A 27,019-nucleotide genomic window follows, 5' to 3' on the forward strand; every position below is an offset into this window, starting at 1 on the left:
CCAGTTTTCCCAGAACCTTTTTTTGATGAAAAAGAATGAATAGAAAGGAACAAACCAAAGAATCTTTCATTTTCTATTCTAGCATTTATTGGTCATCAATTTAAATGAATTGCAACTATGACCATATACACCCAATTAGCCTTTGAGCACTTGAAAATTGAAAATATATTTGTTCTTGGTTCTGAGTTGTATCTTGTCCTAGATCTCACATGTATAAAGGTGCCTGTTTCATAGATGAAAACAAGTCAGGGCACTGTGATCTTCCTTTTGGAAAGTGTTTGTAATAATAATAATAATAATAATAATAATAATAATAATAATAATAATAATAATATGAAGAGATGCATATAGGAGTCACTGGCTGATACACACTTCCCAGCATGAGTTTTATGGCTTGCAAAGAATTTCCAGTGCAAGGAGGCTGGCTAGAGATGGGGAGCTGGCTAAGAGATAGCCCATGAGGCAAGATTAAACCTGCCAGCATTGCCTTACTATTACAAATGTATTGGTCCCAACCACTTATGATGGATTAGGCTCCCATATCAGGTTGTTTTTAAAAATAATCATTCTGTGAAACAGAGGGGAAATATATCATAAGTATAACTGCATTTTGGTTACAGTGTACTTCTCTTGTAGATGAACTTTCTTTTACTTGGCTGGCAGAGCAGAACTCCTGTTCTCAATAGAAAATTTTGCAAACCATGGTCTCCAGTAGTAATTCTGTCTCCTTTCTCCTGCCAAATTTCTTAAGAGAGTTGGCTACACAAGCTGTTGGCTATGCTTCCTTCACATGGGCACTGTTAACCCTTTAACAGTCATGTCTAAATATGGTGGAGCTAAGTGATTCTTAGAGGTTACCATTGACCTTACACTGTCAAATCTCATCACTCTCTCAAAGTTCTTCCTTAACAGTGATGTCTTTTCTTCCCTTGAAACTTTGCTCCTTGGCTTTCTTTGTGTGTCCCAGCTTTCCTCCAATATGAGTCTTTATGTTGTTTTCTCTTCTCACCTCCAAATACTCTTCATTATGATCCTCTTCTTGTTCATTTTATTGTTACTGTGGATGGTAATTCTCTTGTTGTTAGTAGTGTGTATGCTGCATTGGTTTGGTAATTACAACCATTTCTGAAAAACATTTTTTACATAAACAATCTGAGCTAGATTCAAGTTTTCCAATTTTATGTCAATGCATACTTTAATTCATTGTAATTTGGGGAAAATATTAGCCACTGGATCAAAATAAACACAAAATTGAGTGTTGTAAGGTGATGAAGAGTTTATGTTGCTTATGTTTCTAAGGTGATTAAGACAGTCAGGCTTTTTAATTGAAGTAGTTCCCCACTCCCTTGGGACTGTCTTCCCAGGTGCTAGAAAGCAGTGAGGTTATCTACTTGCTTCTCATATAAACAAGCACTGTATCTTACCGACTTTATCAGAGTAGCTCAGTTATGCTGCACTACAACAGCTTCAGAACACCAGTGGCTAGCAATAGCAAAGGTTTCTTTCTCACTTGCTCCCTAACCACTGGAGCTGTCTGTGTCAGTTCCAAGCCTTCTGGATTCTGGGGCCCAGGCTCACAAAGAATCTCTTTGAATCATGGTTAGTTTGTGGCCTCTAAAAAGCAGTTTGACAAATGTCATGTCCTCACCTCTTTTCTGTGTTCTAAATAAGCTACATAGAGAAGCCTAGTATCAGGAGGATGGACGATAATGCTCTTCCCATGCTGAAGCACTGTAAGATCCACGGCAAGACAAACAGACAGGGATGTGTGATTGTTCTACAGAAATAAGCAGCAGACATTTCGATTAATGCAACCTAGCATGCTTTTTTTTCACATATTAACATTTGAAAATGGGGTATTTCTTTTTTATTATTATTATGTGTTTTAATTTTATACATCAGCCATGGGTTCCCCTGTCCTCCCCCCTCCCGCCCCTACCCCCACCTTCCCCCCAGCCCCTCCCCTCCATTCCCATGTCCTCCAGGACCAAGACACCCCTGGGGATTCATTTAAACCTGGCAGATTCAGTACAGGCAGGTCCTATCCCCGAAAATGGGGTATTTCTTAAAGTCACTGACAAATTGCATTTGCTTATTGGAATGTTTTTTCCCTTTTAGAAATATAAAATATAAGTGCATCAAAGGCATTTTAAATATAATGAAACTTGATAGGTTTCAAATCAAAATGGATTCACCTATATTGCCAAATGTGTGGGTCATTTCCTATTAAATAGTAACACACACTTAAAGAGCAAATGGATTTAAAACCTGTGTGTTTAGCTGAGTGGTGGTGGCGTACTCCTTTAATCCCAGCACTTGGGAGGCAGAGCCAGGTGGATCTCCGTCAGTTTGAGGCCAGCCTGGGCTACTAAGTGAGCTCCAGAAAAGGCGCAAAGCTACACAGAGAAACCCTGTCTCGAAAAACCTTAAAAAAAAAAAAAAAAAAAACCTGTGTGTTTCAGATGTTAGGACTGACTTACACCTCTCTGAACTTACTCATGTTGTAAGGACAGACAAACACAGATATAGAAGCATTTGAAAAAAATTGAGTGAGAGAAATTTATAAAAGGATAAAAAAAACTAGAAAAAATAGCAATGGAATAGAATAGAAACATAAGAAATAAGCTATGCCTAAGCATGGTACCACAAATCAATAGAGGACAACGCATTTTATGTATTTATATATGTATATAAGGTGCATATGTATGTACATATATGTTGTGTGAGGACTGAGTCACTACATGGACAAAAGCACAGTCCCTGCCACAGCTTAAGTTTTGGGACAATGAAACTCCAGACAGATTAAAAATCTAAATAGAAAAGACAAAAAATCACATGTTGAAGAACATAAAAACAAAATTTTCAGGATGGAGCAGGCCCTCTGGATAAGTGAGACAATTGAATAGCTTGAACTGTTGGGGAGGCACCCAGGCAGTGGGACCTGGACCTGTCCTTAGTGCATGAGCTGGCTGTTTGGAACCTTGGCCTTACACAGGGACACATGTTCAGCCTGGAAGGAGGTGACTGGACCTGCCTGTACTGAATCTACCAGGTTTAAATGAAACCCCAGGGGAGTCTTGGCCCTGGAGGAGATGGGAATGGAGGGGAGGGGTAGGGAGGAAGGTGGGGGCGGGAGGGGGGAGGACAGGGGAACCCATGGCTGATGTGTAAAATTAAAACACAAATATAATAAATAAAAAAGGGGAAAAATATGGAAAAGGAAAAAAATAAAATAAAATTTTCAAAATGAAACACAGTAGATGCCTATTGGAATAGTCATATTTTAAGACTTGGTGTTCACCTAAGCTTACCCATACTGTTTAAACTTCTCTGCTTAACTTATCTACTGCATCTGTCAAAGGAGAATCCCATTAACACTACCAAAGTCAGTGGCTATGATGATAAAATCATGCTCACATGCACAAATGCCTAATACATGTTATTATATTCAGGATCATGTAACAGCCAGCCAACCGATAGGACTATGGACCTGCATGGATAAAACCATACTAAGTTAGTTTCTGCTCGGTCATCCACTGGTCATGGTTCACTGCTTTGTATTTGTAAATATATATTATATAAAATGCTATCTAGGCAGGATCTCTACTTGGTAGCTATTGAAAATTTTCATCTGTCCTTAAGTGAAGGTAGAGACTTACTACTTCCTTGCAGTTTAAGAAAGAATGAGGATATGTTCCTATGCTTACTTACTCTATGTTGCTCTTTCTTCTCCCTATATTCATTAAAGAAGGAATAATAAATATGCGCAAATACAGACACAGAGAGAATGCAAGTCATGTTCAGTCAAAATGATATTGCTAGTGGCCTTTTTCCCTTTGTCCTCACAACTGTGTTCCTACTCAGGCTGGATACTATCCTGGAATCCCTGCCTCCCTTCTTCGTGATGCTGGATTGCCTCTTCCTACTCAAGCTACAGATTAAATGTCTGGCTTCATCCCTTTCCAGACTCTTCTTGAAGAAATGCCTTCTCTTTCATTCTCCAGCATCATGGTTATTTCCTTATGAGCTTATATCATAACTTACAGCTAATGGTTTTCCTTCTGTGTTATAAGATGTTTTGATTCATCAAATGTTCCTAGTTTGATTTCTGCTACTGTACTAAGCACCATGACCAAAAGCAATTTGGAAGGATAGAGCTTATTTAATAGACAGGTTTGGGTCCCATCATCAACAGAAGCCAAGGCAGGAGTTTGAAGCAGTAACCATGGAGGAACTTTACTTGCTGGCTTGGTTTTACAGGCTTGCTCAGATCACTTTCTTACACAACCCAGGCCCACCCCTCCTACTACATCAATTAACAATCAAGAAAATACCCCCAGAGACATGGCCAGAGGCCATGCTGGTGGAGGTAATTCCTCAGTTGAGGTTCTCCCTGCCCAAGTGACTGTGGATTGTGTCAAACTGATGGCTAAAGCTAACTATGACATCAAGACAGGGTCTAAATTTGTCTTACCTCAGCAACTAGTGCTGCTCAGAACAGACATCGAATCCTTGTATAATTGGACAAATAAATGAACATGAATAGGTATTAAGGTACTTCCAAAGAAGGTAATTGCAAAAATGATTTTATGTGAATATAGCCACACCAAATAGATGTGAAAGTTGCAGATGTATTTATAACATCCTGTTGAATATTAGTTTCATAAGGACAGAGATTATATTGTCTGCCAATGAAGTGTCTGTTAAGCATTAAGTTTTCATTTTGGTATTTCTGACTTGTTGATCACTTATTCTATGAGAAATCATAGCTTATATGCCAATTCTGCAAAGAGTTCCTCCCCAAAAGAAATTTAGATGAAGTAGATAGAAACAGTAGTTATAGGTAATTTAAAACCAGGATGCTACAAGATCGATGTAATGTATACAATACTTTCTTTTATATTTTTTAACAAGGGACCTGTTGGTTTACCTGGAGAAGTAGGGACAGCCGGAAGCATTGGTGAAAAGGTAATTCCTATTGTTATTTTGCTTTATATTAAGAACTCTTGGCTAGCTTCAATCTTCCGTATGGCATTTTATGTTGATTGATTAGAAGGCACTATCCTGGTAGAGGACTAGAGGGTGGGCTATGCGCTTTTCCGTGTGTCCACACATCTCCAACAAAACATCAGAGTCCAAGAAACATTTGGTTAAAGCATAGAAGCTGCTTGGGCATTTCCCATACTTGTGACTGCACAAATAGCATGCCTTTGGCACCAAGGACCATCCAACCAGGCCCACAGGCTCAAATGGCAGCAGCATCATAAAGGAGGGTCCTACTTTCATGTATTACTGAGCCTGTATGCTGGCAATAATTAAATCTAACCATGGTCACAGTAGCCATCAAACCAAGTGAAAAAGTCTGATGGGGCTCAGCCTGCAAATGGCCTTGTTTGAGCTGCTGTAGCTCATCTGTTTGAGCTATAGGAAGAACACTATGCAATACCCTTCTGTTCCCAATACCAAGTAAACTGCAAAAGGATGAGTCTAGGAGAGAGCAGCGCGTCTTCATCCTCTGCCTCCTCAGCAAGGAGGAAATACTGACTGGTTTCATTTTCTCTTGAATATTTGGTGTTGCCCTCTTTCTTTGTTTTACCCTTAAGACACTTTCTTCTGCCATCAACACATGCATTTTCTCTTTTTCCTTTGTTGCTTATTCTGTTTTTTTCACTCACTGCTCACCTTCATTTTATGACTTAATCATTAATAATTTCATCTTGGAAAGCTTTTAAATTTTCATCTTATTCTGTAAGTATCTTAGCTCTTTTCTTTTCTTTCCTTAAGGAAATATAGTTGCTATTTCTAGTTGGTTCTTTTTTTTTTTTTTTTTTTGATGCATTAAAATATCTGGTTTGTTTTTGAGTTGTTCTGTTGTGATCTGCTTCCTCTCCTCTGGTGGAGATTGAAAGCTCAAGATAAAATCCCTCACTAAGGAGACTTTAACATAAAACCTAAGGGACATCCCAAAACAGGCAAAAATATTTACATAGAAACACTATAAAAATGGGAAGACAAGGCAATATGACTCCCACAACAGTTAACAACTCCTCAAAAACTGAATACAAAAATAATGAAGTGGTTGAAATGCTACACAAAGCATTCAAAAGTTGTTTACTTTTAAAAGTGACCAGTGACCTCAAAGAGGAGTCAAACAAACAGACAAATGGGGTAAGAAAGTCCATTCAAGATTAGAACAGAAGTTTAATACCAAGGAGTAGAAATTTAGTAAATAAATACATTCTGGGGGGAAATACAGGAATTTTGGAAATGAAGAGCACCATAAATTAAAACAAATACATAACCATTAAATTAAAATAAGCAGAAAAAAAGCTTTCACAGACTGAAGGTATGAATAAGGAATGATTGCATTCAGATAGCAAAGAAAAGAAAAGCCACCATGACCATGAATGACCATGACTTTCAAGAACTTTCATGAAATGGAAACTAAAAATTCTCAATGTAGTTGAGGAACTGAACTGTGATGTAGCTGGAGTTTTCTCTCCAGGTCCTGCCAAGGCCCAGCAGTCTGACAGCCCACTTATAAAGTAATTACACAGAGACTTATATTACTTAGAAACTGTATGCCCATGTTAGCTTCTTGCTAACTGTTCTTATATCTTAAATCAACCCATTTCTATAAATCTATACCTTGCCACATGGCTTGTGGCTTACCAGTATCTTAACATCTTCTCATGGCGGTGGCTGGCAGTGTCTCTCTCCTCAGCCTTCCACTTCCCAGAATTCTCTTCTCTGCTTGTCCTGCCTATACTTCCTGCCTGGCTACTAGCCAATCAGCATTCTATTTATTAACCAATCACAGCAACACATTTGACATACAGAACATCCCACAGCACTGTGAACTACAGGCACAAGAAATCTATTTGCTCAAACTGTGCAGAAAAGTATTCTGAATATAGGGAAATATGTGTGCATCCAATAGACATTTAGAACCCCAAATAGACAAAAAAGAATGAAATTATATCATTCGCAAGTGGCTGGGAATGGAGATCATGGTGTTGAGAGAAATAAGCTAGGCTTGAATGGATCACCATTGCAGTTTCTCTCAAGTGTAGGATTTAGTAAGAAAAGGGGGAATGAAACACAAGAAACAGTAAGAAAGTGCAAGCACATGGTCAAGGCATGCTACATGCATTTTGGAAATGTAATGATAAAAATTATTACTTTGTACAATTAATATATGCTGGTAAAAGGCAAATGTATTCAAAAATACAATATTTCAGCCGGCATTGGTGGTGCACGCCTTTAATCCCAGCACTCGGGAGGCAGAGGCAGGCAGATCTCTGTGAGTTTGAGGCCAGCTTGGTCTACAGAATGAGTTCCAGGAAAGGCGCAAAGCTACACAGAGAAACCCTGTCTCAAAAAAAAAACCAAAAAACAAAAAACAAAAAACAAAACAAAAACAAACAAACAAACAAAAAAAAAACAAATAAAATTTCCTGTGCTGAATCTCCTAAATATGTTAAAATATGACTATATGTTTGTTTCTAATTTGTAAAAGGCAGGATATCCTTCTGGTTGTAAAGATGTAATCTGAAAAGCAAATACGAAGTGAACAGTACAGAAGTATGATCTCTTCCTATGGAAAGCAGATTTAAATCAGAAAACTAAGCTTCCAGATTACTCTTCTCTCTCCTCCAACTCATTTATTAAACACCTCTTCCTATATTCAGTCTCACTGCTCACCTCATCTAGTATATTCTCTTCCATCCCAGACTTTTATTCATAGACAAACTACTGGACTCTATTAGTTTTTCCTTCTCTTAGGAAGTTCCGCTACATCTCTCTAATCCTTCCTGTTTCCTCCCTTCCTGGAGTAAGAATAAGTCATGCACAGTTTGCAATTCGGTTTTCCTCTAATAATTTCATCTCTGCTAGTAACAAATTTATAGTTATTTGAGAGTAGAATGTAAGTTTAACTTTGTAAATATATCTCCTGTCATGTAGTATGAGTTCTTAATATATACTAATATAATATAATTATATTATATAATATAACATATTAATAATGATTTCATTAGTAATATAACAAAATACAGAAATAATTAAATTTTAATTGTCTTTTTTCATCCTGATATGGTTATTATTCAATATGTTAAGACTTTGACAATGCATGGAACTTTAATATGACTACATTTAGCCTTAACTTTCTATTGAAGACTTGAGCCCCACAACTCTCCAGGATAAGATCTATAGCTCTTCACTGAGACCCACAGACCACGGAAATAATTGTATCAATTCTTCTAGAGAAAAAGCTCATTTTTCAATATGCTTGATGTTTTCAGGAGTTTCATGCTCTGTAGTCTCCTATAAAAATCAAAAGAATTCTCATTTATAAAACTTTATCAAGCTTCTTAGGAGATCTTGTTTATAATTTCTGTCTTCATTTTAATAAGATTGCAAACAAAAGAGCCATTGTATTAGAAGATTTGCAGCTATAAGTTTAAAAATGCAAACTTTTAAAGATATTAAAATGAAGATGAGATATGCATATAAATTATGGCTCTGGTGGTTTCTCTTTCTAGCTTCAAATCAATCATCATTAACATTACTCAGTGTTGCTTCTTTTTTCTTTATTGTTTTAAAAGGGAGAGCGTGGAAGTCCAGGCCCACTTGGTCCCCAGGGGGAAAAGGGTGTCATGGTAAGAGTTCAATGATCTAAAACCTTTGTTTCCAATGCACCTAAGCAAGGACTTGGAATTCAAGTGAAAATGTTGTTTTTGTAATAAGTTTCCAATGAACTTTCTTTTTTAGTATTTTATATTCTAGAATGGTGTTCTATGGTATCAAATCCATGAAAAAGCATAAAATATAAGCTGCCTTAGTAAAATTATTCTATACTTATGGGAGAATAATTAAATGACTATAAATTAGCCATACTGGATTAAAAAGAAAATTCAATTGAAATTCTTCATGTTTATGTGCAAATAAAGTTTATATTACACATATCCTCAACAACTCTTCCACCAGTTTTGGCTATGAGGTTGGTTTTTTAGCACTTAAGAGTTTAAGCACCAAAAATTTATCTTATTCTCTTATATCTTCAAGATAATGACAACTGGAAGGTTTTATACCTGGGTTGTATTTTTAGTTTATTAAATAGTCTGTAAGCATTATATGAAGTTAAAAGGATGATTATTATCTGTTTTAGGACTTCATTTCAGAAAATATTTAATAGTATGTCTGGTGGCACATAACACTAGCTACAAACTCATTCTGCCCTCACTCTTTATTTTTAATTTCTGCACCACCAGAAGAGTGCCACAAGGTTATTTTTAGCAGTTTCTAGTTGGGACAGACAGTAAACCTAACATCCATATAAAGTCAATCAACTTCAAGAATCTTTACCTCCTAAGGCATCTTCAGAACTAGCATTAGTACTAGAACAATGCATGTGTTCTTTCTAAAAGTTGATGGCCTAATTGCATCCACCTTCCTTAGTTGTGGAATTCCCTAACTTAAAAGTTTGTAATTCATAATATGAGTCACTGAGCATTGTCCCGTGTAAGATACCATCACCTACAGAAGGAGGAAACACAGTGCCACCTATGACTCTTTTCCAAGCAAGGACATAATAAAAGAATGTACATCTAGTGGTAAAATTATTTAGGCCACTCCACGTAGTTAAAAGGGAGGTTTATTTTGTGGGGTAACTTACAAATGAAGGGGTAGGTTGCAGGGTCTGGCAACAAGGTATGGCGCAGTCCGGCGGTGTCCTCTGGAGAACTCTGCTAGGTCTACCTCCAGCGTCCAGGGTCCCAGAACCAAGAGCGACCTCTCCTCTAGATCCTGAGTCTTCAGCTTCCTCCCTCAGCCCCGCCTTGTGGGCGTGACCATTACCAAAGCCTCAATGGGGGTTGGAACTTCCAGGCCAAGGCTGGGATGGCTACCCACTACATCCATCTTCTATGTAAACACTTCTTTAACTTTTATGATCTGCTATAGAATATTTCCCAGGCTTCAAGTATAGCAAGTAGGAAAGGATGGTCTTATCAAGCTGTTGTTTTTGTTACCATTTGTAGTTTGCTGGCTTTTTTCTCTCTTAAAGGAAAATAATTGATTTTATGTCTTTCATATTTCCCTTAAATCATAGGGCTACCCAGGTCCTCCTGGGGCTCCAGGACCCATAGGACCACTAGGATTACCTGTAAGTATAAAACAAACTCTGTGATCCTTTCTTGAATGTCCACTTTAATTTAAATCCTTTTGTTGTACGTCTTTAGGGTCTCGTGTAAAATCAGCTGTGTAATGGAAATTGCTTGTCTCCAAAACTGTATGAGCATTCTGAAATATTTCTCAATATTTTGAATTACTTACCCCTACTATGTTTAGTAACCAATTTCAGTTCTCTATCCTAAACTAATATACATACATACATATATGTATGTATTGTGTTTATGTATAAATACACACTATTTTATGTATATAATCTTCATTTGTAAGAAAATAGAATCAGTAATCAAAATTAGCTGAGATCAGAGGAATTAACAAAACACAAGCAGATGTTTTAACATGTTTTTCTTAAAATTTGCAAATATTCTCAAACAGTCAAAATTCATAGGAAATGTGCCTTGGTAAGTAAAACTTGAGCTTTAAATATATTCCATATGTTGTTTTCAGAAAGATAATTAAGTCTTGCCCCTAAAGAGAGAACATTTGCTTGTCAGGGTTTGACAGTTAGTGTTAACATGAGTCTGAAGAAGTTCAGCCTCAGTGGTATCAGGGCAGTTCTTATTACAGAAATCATTGATATTATGCTTCATGATGCTTCCAGTCTAAAAAGTAAGCTCATTTTCTAGTATATTTGTATTCATATTAACTTCTAAAGCAAGAAAGACTAGAGCAATCTCTTGTCAATCTCTTCACTCATATAAAAGAATGAGTAAACTTGATCCTAAAATTCGGTCTATTTTTATCTACCTAGAGTTCATAACTAAACAGAAGACATAGGCTGTTAAATGAAGATATCAGTGCCAGGATCAGGATGCTTCTCTATGAGTGTTTGATCAGGGTGTCCCCAAAGGCGCCCAAAACAACCCAGGGCATTACTATTGCTCGCATTACTCACCAAAACAAAGAGGAAAGACCTGATAGCTGAAGACACAAGGCATGATGCACGTGGACTGCAGGACATGGAAAAATCAATCTCAAATTGATCAGGAAAGTCCCTGCTGGCTAGCCTTCATAGTGTGAGAAGGTGCTATGTGGGTTGCTAGTGGAGAAAAGAATCAAAGGTCTTAACCAGCTCTAGGCTTCGTATGCTCCCAGCAAACTGTACCCACTGGTACAATCATGGTATGGTGGTTATAGGAGAACCAACTGTTTTATGATTGCATCTGAGGCCCACTGCACAGGAGGGATTTCATGTCTGCTCTTGTAAACCTGGTCAAAAGGCCACAGTTGTGAAGACCTCGTGAGGAACCTACTATTGTTGTTTGGCTAAACGATCATATTGTCAAGAATTGCCTTCTATATGTTTATATTTATAGCCACAACTTTGTGCTATTTTCTAATAAGCCTTTATAGGAGACTTAATATATCATTAAACTTAACTTCACAATGAAACTTAACTTCCATTATAAGCTACTTTTGATATATTAACTTAAAATCATTTATGACATTTTTCATTGACTCGGAAAATATACAAATTTTATACATGGGATTAAATAGATACCTTTAATAATAACAAGGAAATTGTAATGGTAATAGCCCTTCTGTGGTGGACCAGGCACAGTAAACTGGTTTGACTGGCGAATTGCTCCTTTCCTTCCTCTATTGCTCTCCTGCATCCCCCCTGAACGCTGTTTGTCCAGTGAATAGCTAACCCTTCCAATCCATCTCACATGGAAATGACACTTCTCCAAAAAGTGAAATATTTTAAAAGCAGAACATTAGAGAGGGATGCATGGTATTGATTAATTAAAGTTTATTTGTGGGCAACTAATGAATATCATTTTAAAAATTCTTCATTTAAAAAAAAGTATCACATAAGAAAGGTATAACTACTACTCTGATAACAATGCTATGAATTTTGATATCTGAGTTTATTTTTTATCTTCATCATGTAGGGTCTTGCTGGGGCAAGAGGAGCACCTGGGAGTCTGGGTCCTAAAGGACAAAGAGTAAGTAACACAAAAATATGTTAACCTTAAAAGAGTCACCTCATGTGGAGGTGTTCGGCAAAACCTGCTCTACACCTTCTGGAATCATGCTAACATGTTGTCAGGGTTTTGTTTTTGCTGTCTTTATTCTATTATTAATAGAATTAGCTCAACATTTCAATTACCTGTAGTAACTGAGATTATAACTAATACTTCGTACATATAAAATTATACTTCTTCATTTTTATTTTTACATACTACAATATTATGTAGAATTCTTTTTTTTATCCCTAACCTCTCCTTCCATTATAATTGTGAAGATCCTTAAGTAAATTACATTTATATTCATAACAGATTTACATGTCATGAAAGATGATAATAAAATAAAACAAGAAATAGAGTGGAGATACATAGGATGAATTAGTATTTATCAGTTGTGGACCAAAGGTATTTTAATTATTATTATCTAACAATTAATATGCAGAAATATGTGTAGAGGATATTTATCTCCCAAGTCATCTCTTAAGCATTAACTCTTCTCATATGTGTCAAGCAACCACTGGGTGCCTGTTATGTGTACAGTGTCTCTTTTAATACTCAGAGCCTCCTTAAAAAGACACAACCACTGGGTGCCTGTTATGTGTACAGTGTCTCTTTTAATACTCAGAGCCTCCTTAAAAAGACACAACCACTGGGTGCCTGTTATGTGTACAGTGTCTCTTTTAATACTCAGAGCCTCCTTAAAAAGACACAACCACTGGGTGCCTATTATGTGTACAGTGTCTCTTTTAGTACTCAGAGCCTCCTTAAAAAGACACAGCACTGTATCATAGACATCATAATATTCCTTGAAGCTGTAGAGACACAGAAGAATGTCTCAACCAACATTCAAGCTTTGACACATCTTACCCCAAGGCCAATGTTTATTTGATGCCATATGGAATAGTAAAGGATACTTCTCCTCTGAATGTGTGGCTTTAAGAGTTGCATTTTGTGTGTTGAACTTCACTTGGCTTAAATTTTAGAGCTAGTGAACAGATTTTTTAATTCTAAAAGCATGATCTCTAACTAACAATGATTTTTAAACATTAAAAAATAATAAAGATAAAAGTCACTGGGTTTTCCCTGTTGTAAAATTGAGAAAGAGTGTTGTGAGGTCCCAGTTCGAGAACAGCTTTGATGTTATGTCATGTGTGGTAGGTGGGGATTGAAGAAAGTACTTTGTCTTTTTTCTCATTTATTTTATGAAAAACTCTTTTCCTTCTTGGCTTTCAGATTTACAGTCTACAAACATCAGTGATGGTTGAATCATTTTAGCTTAAATGAATTTAAAACTATGAGAAAAGTGATTTGTACTCTGTCATTTTGCTGTTTACACCCAGCCAGGACTCAATCCTTGGTGCGGTCAAATGTATTTTTTTCTAGTATGAGTCACAGTGGGGAAGCTCAAACAGTTTGTGGCAGGTGGATGATCTGAACCTTTTGTTAGTTGAGTGATTTAGGTCTCGTTGACTCGCTGGCAAATTCATGTCCCTCACCATGGTACATGCCGAACCATTTGAATGATCTCATAAATCCTATGACAAGTTCTTTTGCTCTGCAGTTTTTCAAACTTCACTCTGACCACGTGTAGCTTCCTGCTTTCCTAGTTTGTCTCTCTGTCCTCAGCCCTCACATCTCAAAGTTTTTCCATCCTTTTCCATATACAGTTTACTCACTCTTTCCAAATGGCTCCATGCAACTTTAAACAATGTCACTCAGTAATTTCTACAAAAGGAACTATGGTTAGGGAAGGAGGATGTCTTTCTTTACTAGGAGAATATTACAGGCAGCTAGTAGATTTTATACAATAAAATGTAACTGAATGGAGATGGAGAGAGTGTTCATTGGTTGAGAGAACTTGCTGCTCAATCATAAGAATCTGAGTTGTGTTTGTTAACACCCATGTCAACCAGCTCACAACTGCCTGTACCTCCAGCTCCAGGAGATCCAATGTCCTCTTCTGGCTTCCACAGACACTGCACACACACACACACACACACACACACACACACACACACACACACACACACACAATTGTTCCAGCCTATTGAAGGAAGTGAGAAAGGTGTCTGGCACAAGATCTTGGGTCTACACTCTGGTGCACCCCAAAAGCTAAGGGAATCAAGTCTTGTAGCATACCTGTCATTCCTTTGTGTGACAGAACCCTGAGTGGAAACTCCATTCTTAGGTACATGTGTTCTGAGCCCATACAGAGTGATCATAATACTCATTTGCTCCTCCTATTTGGTCTGGGATTTATACTGACCTTGAATGGTCATACAAATACCATCAGTGATAGGACCACTCCTAGCAGATTCTGCCTACTGACAACCCACCATATATCTACCCAACCTTTGCTGATTTCTTATGGTTTATATAACACTTAACTAAACCCAGAGGACTCTATGTCAACTAGCCCTCAGGTTTCAGACCACAGTGGACTTTCCAAATTTGTGACTTATGGTCTAGAAACTGTGAAATACCATGAAGTATTAAAACCAACCAAGGGGAAGGAAAAATAAATCAAAGAGGCCACAATGCCAACATCTGAAAAGTAAGCTGAATATAATATCATGAAAATTTCTGTAACTTGCAGTAGGACAATTGCATAATCATGCCTCTTACATAGCTGCAAAAGACAGCACGATACCATTAAAAGGTAGTCATAAATACACTAAATTATTATATAAATACCCTTTATATTTAAAACATTACTCATCTTAACCTTTTGCTAGCTGGTATGTTTAGCTGGAGAACAGCTAAGTGAAGTGAAGGGATTTGATGTACTAAAGCATTTTGTGCAATCCACAAAAGACTTTCATTTGTATAGATGATGTAAGCTAACACATTTGCTACTTTAGTCCTGATGATGGTGGCTTGGCCTGATGGGCAAGTAAAAGTCAGCACAGGCTGAGCCATTGCCTTTCACATACACAGTTGGCCCTTAGAGGGTAAGTGATAAAAAGAACCCTTGATATCTGCCCAGTACTTCCTTCTGCGCCCAGCTGCCCAGCAAGGAAAGTAATGCAGGCAAAGCGCATCCCACCTACACACCTGGGCATGAATTAAGTCTTTGATCACAAGATTCCTTAAATTCCACACTTTCTCTAGAGCAGTGGTATAAAGAGGCATGCAGCTGGAGAATTTGGTATTGAGACCAAGCTACATATTACTGAGATGGGGTGGAGGGATAACTGTGTTAGAAACATGCAACATCTTAAGCTTTTCTCTAAAAAAGTGAAACCTATATGGTCGTAAACATTCTGCAAGTTGGCTCCTTTGAGGAACTGCATATCCCTTTAAGGTGAAGTCACTTTCAGTAGTTTGCTTTTAAGCTCAGTGCTAGGCAATAGCTGAAGCATCTCAAATGATAGTTTTCTTCTCCACTCTGTTAAAAAGAAGTTTATAGCAGAAACCTTTTCCTCAAGAGTCCTGATAGTGTTAATCTTGTTGAGTGGACCACTTGGTTCCAGCTGTGTATAGCAAGGGTCAGAAAAAGACCGCTCAGCATCATTAGCTAGGCATGTGAGTGACTTAAAAATTAATAGGGGTCATACCAAGATCCAGATCTTGCTTCAGGAACATAAATACATTGAGTCCATCTGTCCTGTGAACATGGCTATTTCCTCATTCATGGACACTCAGCCAATCATCACTTATCTCAGCAGTTGTGGAAATGGATTTAAGGTTCTCATAAAAGTCTTCCTAAGTAAACCAAACATTAATATGTGTTAATATTTTAGTTGATTGTGGTTTCTTCTTTAATTTTACTATTTCTATGCAGTAGCAGGCCCAACACCTTATGAGCCTGGCTCACTCTTTAATGTACTTACCTACGTTTCAAATATGAAATGTGCTTTTCTTATATTTTTGGTTGTGAGCCTAGCCTTTAACGGCTGAGCCATCTCTCCAGCCCATGCTTTTCTTTAATGGAGTTGAGGTATTCAACTTTCACTCTGGCTTTGAGAGCCCTCTCTCAGCTCACCATGGACAGCTTTGACATTCCCAATGGCATGGAGAAAAGTCTGGGTATTATGTTTAGGTGGCATGCTTTCACCCAGAAAATGCTCTTGAGAGACCCATGAGACACGTTCAAGCTGTTACATTTTAACTATCATGCCCAATTATGGGCCTGTTATAACAACGATGTACACCTAGGGCCTTGTCCTGAAGTTTATTTTGTCTTAGGCGCAGATGTGGAATGTGCATTAGCCAGTGGGATGTGTCTACCAGCAGAGAGAAATCTACTATGTTGCCAGGCTAAGCCTTTAGCTCATTATCTCACTCTTGCCTGAAGCGTAGAGAGTTCCTGTCTTCCTTAGAACAGTGTTTTCAAACCCTCACAGGGCACCCTGTGACCTTAATGTGATCTCCTGACTGAAGACTTTTTTCACACTATACATGGTTATCTTTATCACTGTTAGCACAGAAATATCTCTTGATAGAAGAAATAGTAAATGTAAAAAAGGGAGGGGCCAGCAGTAGTTCAATGATCTGCCTGTTTATGCTAGAGGCTAGAGTTCAGCACCAGGATCATAATAATAACAACAATAATAATCACTGTGAGACATTCTTGCATAAGAGTATGTTAATGTAAAACATTATACAAATGAGGAGTTGCATGAGCTTTCGCTTTAACAGGAGAGTGGAGCAACAGATCCTCGTGGGTGAGAGTGTTCCAAAATGTTGACTGTGCCTGGGAGTCTAGGAAGCTCAGGAAAGCAGCCTGGAGAGGCCTGTTGTAGCAAACAGCTTTTGATAATGAAGTTCGGGACCTTGCTAAGACATAGAAGAAGGCATGGAGCCAATCCAAGGCCCTTCCACTCAGCACTTGACAGGGGAGATGGTATAATCACTCTATATGGAAACTTTCTGCTTCCCCATCACCAACTGCCTTGCTTTCTAAGTGCTTCTCTCTGTGCAGCTAACTCAGCCTGGCCCAGCTAAGTCTCATCCTTAAGCATCCTCATTCTTTCTCATGCTGTCCCTTTGTCTGTCCATCTCACAAGCCCACGAGGCTGACCTAGCACTTCCAGATGGTGTCTCCATTCCTGGGACAAATGTCCCAGGTCTGCCTCCCTGTGGACTCCTCCTCTTGGTCCTTGAATTCTTTACTCTTTGTGTGATTTAGCTTTGCATTCCATAGGTTCCATAATGAAGAAATCCGCGGTTGTGTGTCCACACAGCTCTCTCTTCTCTACAGTAGGTACTCATGTAGAGGATATAGAATCGAGTCCCTTACAAAGCCCTTCGAGATGGTTATGCTTCAGAAAGTGAGACTTATCAGTGTATGAGAGCAACTGGCTCTTCTCTACAGCTAATTATTGAGTAAACATTGAAAAGATTTGCCCTTAAACGGCCTTTCTGTGCCTATTCTATGCCCCTGCCGCCTTCTAGTAACTGCTGTCCAGTAGGCAATAGCAAGCACATTGTCCTGAACATTCACTTTCTAAAAATGGCAAGAAAGAATGGCAATTCTAAAATAATGGAACTTAAGAAGACTGTTTAGACAAAAAACAAACAAACAAAAAAAAAACAGCCACTTATAAGTTTACTTATAGTCATTTAAGAATAAATCCCAGAAAACTACCGAGTAATAAAAAAAAAAAAAATGAGCAAAAATCACCTGGGGTTATAGACACCCCAGCAACTCTTGTAGATATTTTTGTACTCATCTAAGTTACTATGTGGCATAACATCTTTAAAACATGGAATTGATTATTATTTTAAAGGGAACATTTCAAATTAATAATGAGTTATTTTCTTCTACCTGTAGGGACCCAGAGGACCAGATGGCCTCTCAGGGGATCAAGGTGGACACGGTGCCAAGGTACTTGCTGTTTCTCCATTTCATGTGCAGTTAAATTTTGCAGAACCATTATGCCCTGTATATCTAAATAATGGTGTATTTCCTTCTAATGCATAATTTTCACTGAACACCAGTCATGTATTTTAATATTGAGCTACACACTTGATGCCTTTATTTCTGGGTGGTACCATGTAAAAATATGACTCAAATTCTGACCAATCCATCTGATATTGATATTTTGTTAGGGTGAAAAGGGAAATCAAGGAAAAAGAGGGCTTCATGGTCTTACTGTAAGTAATAAACCATGTCCCCTTCAGTATGAACATTTTCTATCTCTCTGCATTTTGCTTTCTTCATTACAGTATTTTGACAAAGAGCTATATGACCTAAGCATTTTTCCCCCATGTGTAGGGTAAGACTGGAAGCCCAGGGGAAAGGGGAGTTCAAGGAAAACCAGTAAGTTTTTGTCTTTGATGTGTTATTGTTATTAATAATTGAGCCAATGTGATAATTGTCATGTTTACTTCATTCTCATCATGATTAGTTTTTCTCTAAAACCCCTATGAAAATGAAATGCTAAGATACATAACTGCTGCCAGCCGGTGGTGGCACATGCCTTTAATCCCAGCACTTGGGAGGCAGAGGCAGGTGGATCTCTGTGAGTTCGAGGCCAGCCTGTTCTCTAAAGTGAGTTCCAGGAAAGGTGCAAAGCTACACAGAGAAACCCTGTCTTGAAAAAAAAAAAATGCACCAGGATGTAATAAAGAGAATACCAGAAGCTTCTAGGACCGCTCACCCAGCTTCATTCTTACCTTGAGTGCTGTTTTGTCTTTTGGAGTACAGAGCCACACACATCTTGCTTTCTTATTATAATGCTGTAGGAGTATAATATAATATAATCTTGGATATTTCCCTGCTTTCTATCACCTTACCCCTGAGAATCAATCATTTCTGTAATTGTCATTGTGAAGGAGGAGAGAAATATCAAAAATGCATATACAAACAGGTACACATATAATAATTACATAAATTAGCACACAGCTTACATGTATAAGTATTTGAATTGCTTTCATTATGAATCATAATGTTAATGACACTTTGATTTGTTATACAAACATATATTATGGTTTAAATTTAAATAATTTGATAATTCAAGTGGATTGTAGCTGAGGAGTCAAAAAAAGGCCAGGCCATCCTTGTTTCGGGTGGTGGTTGTTGCAGAGGACAACCTTTGCTTGTTCCGATTTGAGATCTGCTGCCCCCTGCCTGTTGTGTTTCCTAATAGCAATGTATTTGACAATGGTCAAATCTAAAACACCAGAGATTTAAAAGAGAGAAAATAAATGACTGTCCTGAAAAAGAGCTGTGTTCGGCCTTGTGCCATTAACTGAATGAATTCCTAAAGAACACCCCTGTAGCTTCATGTTCATTGTGTGGGGGTTTATTATCGCGTCAGTGATGAGGATGCTTCTGTAGATTTGGACTACTTTGCAATATTGCAGGTAATGCTGAGCTCAAGCCCATTCCTATCATTTAAAAAAAGTGAGGCTCACAGAAATAGAATTACTCATCCTGTATATTGTTGACCTTCCTTAGGATTTTATCTTCATTTCCAGTTTAGACAAATGGGATATTTTCTTAATCCTGTAAATGGTACTAGGATCATTTTGCAACTGTCTTACAGCACACAAGTCCCATGGACTGTTGGATGTGTATTGCCACCTTAACAGTTTGGACAGAAAATAATGAGTTTATAATATCTGTTGAGGTTTATGAACTTCTTTGCCTACTTGACTCCTCTTTAGCTGAAGTGGAGCTTTAGGAAAGTAGGGAACATTTCACTGGAAAAGCTAAATAAGCCCCAAAGATTTCCATTATCTTTCAGAGGAATCTTATAGTCTCTACTCTTTAGATACTGTCAAAATAGTCTGTACTCCATAACACAATGATATTAAAGGTCAGACAACTTTTCTTGCATGCTCTTAAAATAACAGCACAATAGGTTTAATAGGTTGGCTGTCTAGAGCTTATTTTCTTACCCATGAAATGAAGAGACTAATAAAATCTGTAAAAGAATCCTCTAAATCCCCCAGCCCTTACTCCTCTTCCTCCCTCTCCCTCCTCCTCCTTTCCCTTCTTCTTGGTAGAGATTGATCCAGGGTCTAGGTACATGCTTTGTCACTGATCCACCACCACTCCCGAGAACTCAAAGTGTCAGAATGGTAAAAACAAATACTAAGTGAACTCAACAGTATAGTACCCTAATAATCCTGAAAACTGGGAAGGGTGTATTTGTCTGTGGACCAACACTCTTCCCATCCACCTGTAGATCTGTCCCAAAAGTCAAAATCAGAAACCAGGCTCTGTGGGGTCCTGGAGCCTGGGTGGCTGTTTTCTGACTATCTAAATCATAAAATTTACAACATTTCATACATTACTGGATTTTTAATGAAGGCACCCTATCAATCCTTAAGATAGGTGTGTAAAAATCTCTCTGATCTTGTGTGTCTCTGAAATTTCCCTTTGTTTCTTTCTGATTTTCCTTCATGTAGTTTTAAATTCTAATTTTGTTCAATTTTGATTATCTTTTTCTGTAATACTCTTTTGGAAATGGCTTCCTTTGATGTGAGGATCAGTCCCACTGGCCTTCAGAGGCTTGCAGTTTATCTGATGTGTTCTTCTCACTAATTTTCTTTTAACCCACCTGCATCTTGATATTTAATGTGGACTATTCTATTTGGATCATGCTTTTTATTCTGATCATCTCTGCCTTTCAATGATAATATTTGGTCCATTTCTGCTTAGTCTAATTACTATGGCTAGACTTACATCTATTTTATGCTTTTTCTTTGTTTTGTTCAATGTCTTCTGTCTTGAAAATTATATCTTAATTTGCCTATTGACTTTTAATTTTTATTCATTGTTAATTTAGGTAGTTATTCTAGGCCAAGATCAGCAAACTTTTCCCATAAAATATCAGGGAGGAAGCATCTATGTTATAGAATACATGTGTAAAATCTTACAGTCATATAGGACAATTTATTAGCACATTGTCTTTATACTGTGGTTATTTTATGTATTATATCCATGTGTATGATTATGAATCCCTCATTGTAAACAAAGCTTGTATCTGAACATTAATACATTTCATTTGCTTTGATATAAATTAGTGGTACACTTTAGAGCCTGGTGTGAGGGAATGGGCTTGCTACCCATCTTTTCATTTGCCATTTCTAGTGACCGTCCTTCCTTCCTGAAGGTTTGAATGTCTAAGTGCTGCCATTTCCTGGAGCCTAGGAAATATCTTTTAAGTTTCTTTTAGGAAAGTCTGCTAAGGGTGAATTATTCTAGTTTTGATTTGTAAAATATTTTTATTTCACTATTAATCTTTAAGGCAACTTTCAATGGATATAAAATTTTAGACTTAATTCATCACCATAAAAAGGCCACTGGGAGAGAGGATGCCTTCAGGGAAAAATCCTCATGTGTCTCTGCCAATATCTCCTTATGGAATGGGTAAAGATACATACCTTGTATTAAGTTAGATATGTTGTTGGTCAAATACTGGTTCTGCCACTTAGTGCCTGATTTAACTTTATATAAATTAATCAACCAACCTTTTTGAGCCTCAGTTTATCCACATTTAAAAGTGAATATCTGGGTATGAGGAACTAAAAAATGGGTCAGGGATTGTGAGCAATTCTTGCTCTTCCAGAGGATCTGAGTTTGATTACCAGCATCCACATGGGGTGGCTGACAGCCTCCTGTAATTTCAGTTCCTGGGGATCCAATGCCCTCTACTGGTCTCCACAGGCACCTGCACATCATATTACATACATACACACACACACACACACACACACACACACACACACACACACACACAAATAATAATAATAATAATAATAATAATAATAATAATAATAACACATTTTAAAAAACAAATCTTTCATGATTATAAGAATTGTGATGATTATTACAATAATTAGTACAAGTCTTTGTTATTCCCATGCTCATTTGTTCCCATGATTGCTGAGTCATGGAGTAGTGAGTTCTGCTGCAAATCATATATCATTAACAACATCTGAAAAGCCTTAATCAGAATTTTTATTTTAAGCCAATTTGTGCCTTTCCTCTTAATCCTCAATTAAAAACTGAGAACATGGAAATTGTATTCTTGTTTTGTGAATCAACCTTGGTGCAGAATCCACATTAATGGAAATACTAAGTTGGTTCTGTGTCCAAACATGCTTTACAGAGCAAACTGAGTGGGCAACATTTAAAGGACTGAGATTTCATCACACACTTCAGTTAGCAGAGCAGGCAGAGCAAAATCTTTGTATTGATCCTGTCTATTAATTTAGGAGCCTAAAGCAAATGAATAGCATATGATTTTCACAGCTGAAATAGAGCATTAGCCACAATAAATAAATAAATACAACTTTAAAATTAAAGAAAAAAGTGTGTTATGTTTTCTCTTGTAGTTCTTATGTAGAACTAAAATACAGCCCATCAGTTCCACCTCTAGTATTTGCCCAAAGTAATGGAAAGCCAGGGCTCAGATACTGCATGCCCATTTCACAGTAGCATGTGCAAAATAGCCAAAATCTGGGCAAATCTTCGTGTTCCCTGATGGATGAATAAACAAAACATGATTTGTACATCCAAAGGGATGTTTTGACCCATGCTGCAAGGAAGAACCCTGAAGACATTCTACCCAGTAAATAAACCAGACACAAAAGAACAGGTATCATATGGTCTCAATAATTACCTGGACTGTCAAATTCATACAAACAGAAGTAGTTACAGGGAATGGGGAAAGTGGCAATAGCAATAAATGAATGATTAGCAGGCTTCTTTAACTGGGAAGATGAAAGGTTCTGAAGATGGATGGTGGGGATGGTTGATACACATTGTGGATCTACTTAATGCTAAAGAATTATATTCTTGGTTGTGGTTATGGTAAATCACATGTATTTTATGACAAAAAAAAAGAAAAAAAAATAAAGAATATAGAGAAAAGAACCCACAAGCAAAGGCAAGGTGTGTAAACCAGCTAAAACATTTTCAGATACCACCTCTTCTACAAATTTCTCTTTTATTTGTCCAGGGTTTACAAGGACTCCCTGGCAGCCCAGGAGACAGGGGGCCTGCTGGAGAACCAGTAAGTTTCTTTCTGCTCTTCTAATTGTGGCTTTCCTGTAAGGTACACTTACTACCTTCATGATCGTTAGTCTGCAGTCTGTGAGTGGCCTGCTGTAGAAACAGAATCAACCAAACAGCAAAGACAGACTCTACAGAATAGATGTTCTACTGTATCAATGCTGCAGGATCCATACGAGCATATATATGTCTATATTATATGCATATGTGAGTTATAGTTTTTACTGCCTTTATGGCTTCATGTAGTCAAATTTGGTGTTTTTCTCGGTGACTGATAAAAGGGCCATATTTCTGCTTTTGAAAAAAGAAAATGTTTTGTTTTGGTGACTCTCAGGAACGCTCTTTCTAGATGACCTGCTGTTCTTATAATTGTTATATTGCCACACACACAATCACCAGCTCCATAATGAAGGCCACAGAGAAGCCAGTCTCTGTATCTGATTGGCGCAAATGTGCAAATTTAACAGAAATGCTGTTACGTCAACAATGCAAGAACATATGCCACAATTCTTTAGCTATGCTGCGGTTCCAGAGTTTCCATGGAAAGTGCAGTGTACAAAGGAAGGACTTAGAGATACTCCTTTCACACAGCTTCATCTTTATTACCAATGAAGTCACATGTAAGATGCTGTAATGTGTTTCTGGGATTCATAATACAATATAGTCTTTTGAAGCACTGAGTTGACACAAAGGTTTGCAGGTGGCCTTTATGTAATTAATTTAGATAGTAACAAGTGGAAAAAGTTACCAAAGAATAAAATGTTCACACTTAACCTATAACATAAGCTCACTGAACAATAAGGGTTCACAATATGTGTAATTCTTGCCTGATAAATATCTAAGATGTGGCATTGATTTTGCATAACTGAGTCTTTGGTTCGCTCTCTGTGCCTCAATCTGCTATCCCATCACTAGGGTTTATTTGACCTGAAATAGCACAATCCTCCTTTCCCAGCTTCCTCCAGTACAGTCCTCCTGCACACAGCCTCCTCCAGTACAGTCCTCCTGCACACAGCCTCCTCCAGTACAGTCCTCCTGCACACAGCCTCCTCCAGTACAGTCCTCCTGCACACAGCCTCCTCCAGTACAGTCCTCTTCCACACAGCCTCCTCCAGTACAGTCCTCCTCCACACAGCCTCCTCCAGTACAGTCCTCCTGCACACAGCCTCCTCCAGTACAGTCCTCCTCCACACAGCCTCCTCCAGTACAGTCCTCCTGCACACAGCCTCCTCCAGTACAGTCCTCCTCCACACAGCCTCCTCCAGTACAGTCCTCCTGCACACAGCCTCCTCCAGTACAGTCCTCCTGCACACAGCCTCCTCCAGTACAGTCCTCCTGCACACAGCCTCCTCCAGTACAGTCCTCCTGCACACAGCCTCCTCCAGTACAGTCCTCCTGCACACAGCCTCCTCCAGTACAGTCCTCCTGCACACAGCCTCCTCCAGTACAGTCCTCCTGCACACAGCCTCCTCCAGTACAGTCCTCCTGCACACAGCCTCCTCCAGTACAGTCCTCCTGCACACAGCCTCCTCCAGTACAGTCCTCCTGCACACAGCCTCCTCCAGTACAGTCCTCCTGCACACAGCCTCCTTAACTATCTGATCACTCCATAAGCTCCTTGAAGCAGGGACTATGTCTTTTACTTTCTTACTGCCTTTCCTGCATGATGTCCAGCATAGTCCATTTTCCCAATGTGTGTTTGTTAAACTGAATACACAAAAGGCCGTGCCTGAGGCATCACTGACAGTCAGCAGCATCACACTGAGGAAACAGAGGAAGACTCACAGATTTGATTAGATAAGTGTGTCATCGAGCCATGGTCACAATGGAGACAAAATCTTAGGATTTGAGGAAGGAAGGGCTTGTGATTTAAAATTTATACAAGAAAACACTTGTTAACAAAATTACTTCATAGTGCTTAAAATGTCAATGTGAAGGTCACAATGTCACAGTACTGGCAATTAAAATATAAACTAATTTATGATAGATGTAATAGATTTGGTGTTATATATTTGAACTACTAGTTCGATCATAGAAATGAATGAAATTGGTAAAATGAGGATGGCAAAAAGTTAAATGTATTTTATATTTTGACAATAATATAATAAGAACCTTTTAAAAACTTTTTCTTCATTGTAAGGCAGGTATTTCTATTAAATAGGTCACCATTCTTTGAGTCAGTCAACAGTTATTAAGAATCTGCTCTTGGTGTTTAACAGTGAGCATGAAGTTTCCAGTCCAGTGATAGAAGAAAGTATTGATTAAATGATTACATATATAAATAGACAATTATAAACTGAGATAAATACCTGAAAGTACAGTCAGAACTCAGTATCCCTGGGGAAGCAGTTCAGTCCCCAGCTCAGAGACAGTCTGTGAATGCTCAAGAGCCTCATACAAAGTGGAGTCATGTCTTTTTGTCATCTGTCCATTTCCTCATGTGTACTTTACATCATCTCTGGGCTATCTGTAATACCTAATAATATACAAATCTATGTAAACAACTGCTACATAATATTGTTTAAGGAGCATCATGAAGAAACTCTGTACAGGTACACTGTAGACATTTGTAAAGATTGCCTTCTTTTGGTACTTCATTGAGTCCATGGGGCAGAGTGGATAAAGAAGACTAACTATGGAGGAGTTCAGATCTAGAGGATCTATGATAGATAAGCTGTCATAATATAGAGGCCCAAGAAAGCTTCCTTGAGGAGAGCCATGTGATATGAGAGAAGAGAAATACTTATTTGAGCCAAGATGAGGAAATTTTGTTCCAGAACGAGAGGACAGACAACATGGCTGTGACAGTCGGACAGAAAGCAGGTCAACACAAGAACAGAAAGGGACATGCTGACCACACACAGCTTGACAGGCCCCATTCCAAGGGATTTGTAGTTATTATAAGGATAAATGGATGGCACCAGGAGCAAGGAACAATGATCAGATTATTGTCTTACAAATACTATCAAACCACATAGTAGAAGAAGTCAAGAGCCAAGATCCAGATAAGATGCAGCCAAAAGTCTATGATAAGCAGGCAAGAAAGAGGTAGAGAGAGGGGAAGGATTCCAAAGATGCGAAAAGCAGTAGGAGATACAGAGCCTGTTTTGAAGTATTATTCTGGAGTGTCTGGCTCCTTGTATTAAATATCATTTGTTGAAGCAAGAAAATAGTGAAACATTGGGCTGGAGAACTGAAGATCACAAATTGAGTGATGAATCTGAGAGGCCTTTGAGAAATGATACGTTGGCTGTTGGATTCAGATCAGAGGAATGCACTGAAGTTATAAATATGAGAGTTGGGGCTGAAAAGATGGCTCAGAAGTTAAGAGCACTTACTGCTTTTGAAGAGGACCCAAGTTTGTTTCCAGAAACCATGTGGTGGCCCACAACCACCTGTAACTCCAACTCCAGGGGATCCTACGGCCTCTTCCAGCCTCCAAAGGCACATACATACATGCATGTGGTTCACATACATACATGCAGGCATGCACTCACACAAAGACACCATTGTTTGGAGATATAAGTACCATTGCATGAAGAAAGTAGAGAAGAGAGAAAAGAAAATGCCTTCCAAAGGACATAGTGGGACCAGCAAGATGACTCAGTGGCTAAGGTGCTTGCTACCTAGCCTGGTCACCTGAATCTGATCCCTGGGACACATGTGGTGGAAGGAAAGAGAAAGAAATTAGTCCTGTAAATAAAAATAAATAAAAACGTGTAATGAGAATTGAGCTTAGTCTCAGTTGGTGTTCCTTATTCTACAGAGGGGAACATTTTATTCTATGGAATAGAAACTGTTCCAAGAACTGACCACAAAAGGTGGATTTTATAGACAGAATGGGCTGAAGAAACCAGAGGCCTGAGAGCTTCCAAGTCACTGTCAT

At 38.2% G+C, this 27,019-nt stretch overlaps 1 protein-coding gene across 4 annotated transcripts in view; it reads left to right on the forward strand.

Moving 5' to 3' along the window:
* Col24a1 (collagen type XXIV alpha 1 chain) overlaps nucleotides 1-27,019 on the forward strand; it is a 259,667-nt gene that overhangs the window by 133,692 nt on the left and 98,956 nt on the right. For 3 of the 4 annotated variants that reach the window (XM_036190194.1, XM_036190196.1, XM_036190195.1), the window contains 8 exons: nucleotides 4,915-4,968; nucleotides 8,607-8,660; nucleotides 10,112-10,165; nucleotides 12,087-12,140; nucleotides 17,938-17,991; nucleotides 18,216-18,260; nucleotides 18,382-18,426; nucleotides 23,081-23,134. In XM_036190194.1, the coding sequence (XP_036046087.1) occupies nucleotides 4,915-4,968; nucleotides 8,607-8,660; nucleotides 10,112-10,165; nucleotides 12,087-12,140; nucleotides 17,938-17,991; nucleotides 18,216-18,260; nucleotides 18,382-18,426; nucleotides 23,081-23,134 (414 nt within the window). The remainder of the gene's footprint in view (nucleotides 1-4,914; nucleotides 4,969-8,606; nucleotides 8,661-10,111; nucleotides 10,166-12,086; nucleotides 12,141-17,937; nucleotides 17,992-18,215; nucleotides 18,261-18,381; nucleotides 18,427-23,080; nucleotides 23,135-27,019) is intronic. The other variant, XM_036190198.1, reaches the window with a different exon arrangement.

The sequence above is a fragment of the Onychomys torridus genome, chromosome 6, assembly GCF_903995425.1.
Source record: "Onychomys torridus chromosome 6, mOncTor1.1, whole genome shotgun sequence".
Taxonomy (NCBI): Eukaryota; Metazoa; Chordata; class Mammalia; order Rodentia; family Cricetidae; genus Onychomys; species Onychomys torridus.